This window comes from Palaemon carinicauda, chromosome 14 (assembly GCF_036898095.1).
Source record: "Palaemon carinicauda isolate YSFRI2023 chromosome 14, ASM3689809v2, whole genome shotgun sequence".
In the NCBI taxonomy this organism is placed as follows: Eukaryota; Metazoa; Arthropoda; class Malacostraca; order Decapoda; family Palaemonidae; genus Palaemon; species Palaemon carinicauda.
Window position 1 is genome coordinate 1972594 of NC_090738.1, and position 4941 is coordinate 1977534.

The 4941-nt window shown below is 35.6% G+C and overlaps 2 protein-coding genes across 2 annotated transcripts; both read right to left on the minus strand.

Moving 5' to 3' along the window:
• Window positions 1–1478: 1478 nt before the first annotated feature.
• LOC137653840 (uncharacterized) lies at window positions 1479–1922 on the minus strand. Its single transcript, XM_068387490.1, has one exon. The coding sequence runs from the start codon at window positions 1920–1922 to the stop codon at window positions 1479–1481; it is 444 nt and encodes a 147-aa protein (XP_068243591.1).
• A 77-nt stretch (window positions 1923–1999) lies between these two features.
• LOC137653841 (uncharacterized) lies at window positions 2000–4367 on the minus strand. The gene is made up of 2 exons (XM_068387491.1): window positions 3489–4367; window positions 2000–2467 (listed from the first exon to the last, which is right to left on the minus strand). The coding sequence occupies exons 1-2, from the start codon at window positions 4365–4367 to the stop codon at window positions 2000–2002; spliced, it is 1347 nt and encodes a 448-aa protein (XP_068243592.1).
• Window positions 4368–4941: the final 574 nt, after the last annotated feature.

A 4941-nucleotide genomic window follows, 5' to 3' on the forward strand; every position in this document is an offset into this window, starting at 1 on the left:
GTCAAAATAATTCATTATTATGACGTCATTTCCACGTTTTGGCACCCCTGACTCATTATAAACGGCGACCCCGAATAAATAGGGATAAAGCTGAGAAGATTATTATTACTTTTTATTTTATTATTATTTTAAATGTTACGTTTTCCTGGATTACTCTAGTATCGAATTTTGTGCTATATTAGTTATTATTGACATTTGCCCATTCTCAAGGATTCTCAAGAGGTTAATTGTAACTTGTAGACCCTAAGCATAGGCCTACATGCTGCAATGCAGTGATATTTGTATTATAAAAATTTAGATGTTTATAAATTATATGTTTATAAATTAAATTATATTAAATGCATAGTAAGTAACATATATTCTATAATTTATTTTCTTAGTTGTGGATATGGCCATTGAATCTCTGAGAGAGAACTGGAATGATGAGTGATGTTGCAAATAAATTCAGTGTTCTCATAAACTTCTCTGACCTGACATCTAGTGAGCTATAAAAGCAGGCAAAAGATTTGTGTAATACACTCAAATCTGGGATCATTCTGATTTAAATTATGATGAACTGATTGTAGAGATGCAGTTATTTCCAAAACATTGGCCAAAACAAAATATGACAACATTAGACCTTCTTGTTTTTCTGGAGGAGAAAGATCTGGAAGAGAGGCATTAAGAATTGCTGTCACTACACCTGTGACTGTGGCATCTGCAGAGAGAAGCTTCTCTAAACTTAAGCTCATTAAAACTTATTTAAGGTCTACTATGTCACAGTAGCGCCTAAATGGGCTGGCAATGATTAGTATTAATAGAGAAATCTCCAAACAGATTTTCGTATTATGCTTCAAGAAAGTCAAGAAGAGTCAGGTTTATATATGAAAAATCAGTTCCTGTATATACTCCATGTCTCAGTATGGACGGACAAATAAAACCAAGTCAAATCAAATTTAATTTATTGAATTTGGATACGACTGCTCGTATAGCACTCGGACGTTGCTGAAACACGGTGCCTTTACTCTAGGCATTTAGACTCTTTATACATACACCATTACATTTAAACAATCATGATAACTACAATTTGCTGATCCAAACAAAAAGCTTAATAACATCAATTTAATTTCTTGTTTGTTTTATAAACGCTTGTTCGTTCAGTACAACGTCCGAAGCTGAATGACTTGTTCACCACCTAAGACCAACCGAGCAAACTTACTGACACGCCACCTACTGGACATTCCATCCATCAAGGAAATTAATTTTCCTCTTATTCATAAATTCAAACGTGGAAAATTACATTTCCTGTATATACTCCATGTCTCAGTATGGACGGACAAATAAAACCAAGTCAAATCAAATTTAATTTATTGAATTTGGATACGACTGCTCGTATAGCACTCGGACGTTGCTGAATATAAAGAACGGGGGCCTTCGTTTGTAATGAATAAATCTTAAACATGTTTGGATCAGCAATATAATGAACAAATACAATACTTCTACAAGCCAAGACTTAGAGATACTTTTAACATTTCATCGATACTATCTTTCACGTAACCGTCTTTTGCGGTTTCGCTAGCCCAACGACCATGTCGTTTAAACATACGATCTTTGACACCGTTGTTAGCTGCTGCGGTGGCTCCCCCAGATCTTAAAGAATGAACACAATACTTTTTCACATCTGACACATGAGGTTTCAATGCATTTATGAATATGTCACGAAGATTTGTGTAGGACATCTTTTTGTTAACATTTCTCACCCTATGTCCAGTTTTTGTAGCACTTAAATTACAAAACAAGTAATCATCACCATTCAAGTTTGCCCATTTTATTAATTTCACAGTGTTATCTACAGGACAAATATTTGTACCTGTTTTTGCAATCATTATCCAAGAACCATCTCTATATTTGTCAGTCTTGCTGTCTTCCATAAAAATGGCCATATAAGTAGTATGAAATACAATGTTAGATATCTTAATACTTAACATTTCACGACTTCTCAAAAATCCAGAAAAGCCTATCAAAAATGCACAAATTGTTCTAAATTTTTAATATTATTGTATTCGTATAGTCTGTTGTACAAAGATGTAATGATATCAACAGTGATTGGTTCTTTTTTAACGACTGGTTTCCCCAAAACTCTTTTGGCGGCTTCTAAAATATTTTCAACTAACTTTGAATTCGTTGGAGAATATAGACCGTTAATGTCATGGTACCATTTTATTGCATAGAAAGCAGCAATAACTGGGCTAGGTGAATTTACAGACTGAATTAAAGAAGCCAAATATATCGCTACTATGAAAGATTTGGCGGGCAAAGCGTCTCCACTTCCCAAGCCGTTGCATGATACCCACTTCTGAAAGCGCACAAACGCTCCATGATATTTTGAACTGGTAGAATCTGCCCTTGATTTCTTCAACAAATTCGGAAGTAGGTGCACTTTTCCCGCCATCACTTCTGGGAGCTGATCAATTTTGGTCTTATGGATCTGAAAAAACACACGTAAAGTCGATTGTTAATAAATCTGAAATTGGACATAACTTCAATATAATACATTTAAACTTTCAAAGACCAATTCAAATATACCTGCACTTCCGCAATACTGCTTGTGCTTTCAAACACGGCAATACTACCATTGTTATAACTGCGCCTCCGCAATACTGCTTGCGCATTCAAGCACGGCAATACTGCCTCTATTATAACTGCGCCTCCGCAATACTGCTTGCGCTTTCAAACACGGTAATACTGCCTTTATATAACTGCGCCTCCGCAATACTGCTTGCGCTCTCAACCTCAAGTACGGCAATACTGCCTTGTTATAACTGCGCCTCCGCAATACTGCTTGCGAATTCAAGCACGGCAATACTGCCTCTATTATAACTGCGCCTCCGCAATGCTGCTTGCGCTTCCAAGCACGGCAATAATGCTATATTTTTTTTTTTTTTTTTTTTTTTTTTTTTTTGAAATAATACTGCGCTCCCGCAATACAGCTTGCGCTTCCAAACACGGCAATACTGCCTTTATTTATTTATTTATTTATTGTTTTTTTTTTTTTTTAATTTATTTATTATTTTTTCTTATTTTTTTTTTTTTTTTAAATAAAACTGCGCTCCCGCAATACTGCTTGCGCTTCCAAACACGGCAATACTGCCTTAATTCATATTATAATTTCTGAAATATTACTGCACCTACGCAATACTGCGTGTGCTTCAAATACCACTGACTATTTTGCATCTCAGTCTTTAAAGTTATGTTTTGAATGCAGTATCGAGTTTGTCAATTTTCATAAAACCAAAAATTAGACAGTTTAACTTTTATACAAGCAGTCCCGTACGAGGGACGTAGCCTCACATTCGCCGCAAATATAATAATGACTAACTTATTGAAGAAAAATCAACTTTCAGTGCCAACATACGGAAATTCAAATCAATATTTCCAAACATACCTTTTCCACTCCTACTAGACACATAATTCTCTCTGTTAATTGGTAAATCGAACCAATCAACTACCTCTGGTATAAATGACCCTGTTGGACAAAGAAATGGCCAAAACAAAGCTGATTTCCAGCAAGGCACAACAAGAACACCAGCAGCTTTGTCAAAGGCCATTTTCTTGATAACCTGTGTAATGACAGTGATTGGGGGAACAAATAATCCGAACTTTCCTCCCCAATGTTCTGAAAAAGCATCTATACCGTTACACGTGGGACTCCAATATCTTGAATAATACGAATTCAGTTTCGCATTATGTTCGGAAGCGAACCAATCAATTTGTGTATTTCCAAATCTAGCCTGAATCATATCAAATATTTCAAATGAGATACCCCAGTCATCAATGTCTATAATCTTTGACAGATAATCTGCTTTTTCATTCATTGTTCTAGGAATCCATTCCATTTCCAACAAAATAGACTTTGCAATACAAAATCGAAAAATATCAATAGCTATACTTTGCAATTCCACCTTCATAGAACCTTTCGATACGATCGCTTCAACCTCTTGATTGTCAGTAAACCATTTCACCCTCTGACCAGTCAGAATATGTTCTAACGACTGTAAAACACGATAAACAGCTACCAATTCTCGCCATGTCGAAGACTTAAGACTTTCTTCAATGGACCATGTACCATATGAAATACCGGTTTTCGCACTGACTGCATAGCCAGCAAACCCTGTACTACTAGCGTCAGAATACACAATTTTTGAGCATTGAAAAGACACATTGGTATGTTTTATATTCTGTTCCAACAGAGATATTTGCCAAAATTCTAGTTGTCTCTTACTTTCATCAGAAATTTTTATATACTGATCCCAGTGACTAGCAGCGAGTACGTCAATACTTAAATTCCGGGTCATTATTTGAGAAACTTTACCTATGACAACACTCATTGAGATAATTTGACCAATACAGCTCGCTACTTTCTTAACATGAACGTACCTGTGTACTTTAATACTATTCAATATTTCTGAAATCGTATTGATGCACTTAAGTAATCTTCGATCAGGGATAAATATCGAACTGTTTCCGGAATCAAGCTTCACACCTAAAAACTCCAGAACCTGAGTGGGTGACCAGATACATTTCGTTGCATTCGGGATAAATCCCTATGACAACAAATCATTTTTTATATGCTGGCTAAGTTTAATTGCGCCATCAAGAGATTGCGAACAACCGTATCCATCATCTAAGAACATGGTGACAAACTTTCCCTCACCGCGCCATTTCTTCAGCAGCGGTCTTGTCAACTTTGTAAACATATAACAGGCGCTTGAAATTCCGAAAGGGAGAACATTAAACTTGTAAAAATTAGTCTTTCCTTCCCTATTTATCCAAGAAAACCCAAGGTATTCTGTGTGAGGCTCATAGATGTCAACAAAATGATAAGCGCTGGTCAAATCAAACTTAATTTGATAACCCTTACTTTTAAATAATGATAATACAATTCTAATATCTTCATATTTT

What these genes read in the sequence shown, in the direction of transcription:
- LOC137653840 (XM_068387490.1), bottom strand. Translation starts at nt 1,922, where the DNA reads ATGGCCATTTTTATGGAAGACAGCAAGACTGACAAATATAGAGATGGT.
- LOC137653841 (XM_068387491.1), bottom strand. Translation starts at nt 4,367, where the DNA reads ATGAGTGTTGTCATAGGTAAAGTTTCTCAAATAATGACCCGGAATTTA. An exon ending in CAGGGTCATTTATACCAGAG is followed by an intron (nt 2,468 to 3,488) that starts GTAGTTGATTGG and finishes GTGTTTTTTCAG; the next exon opens with ATCCATAAGACCAAAATTGA.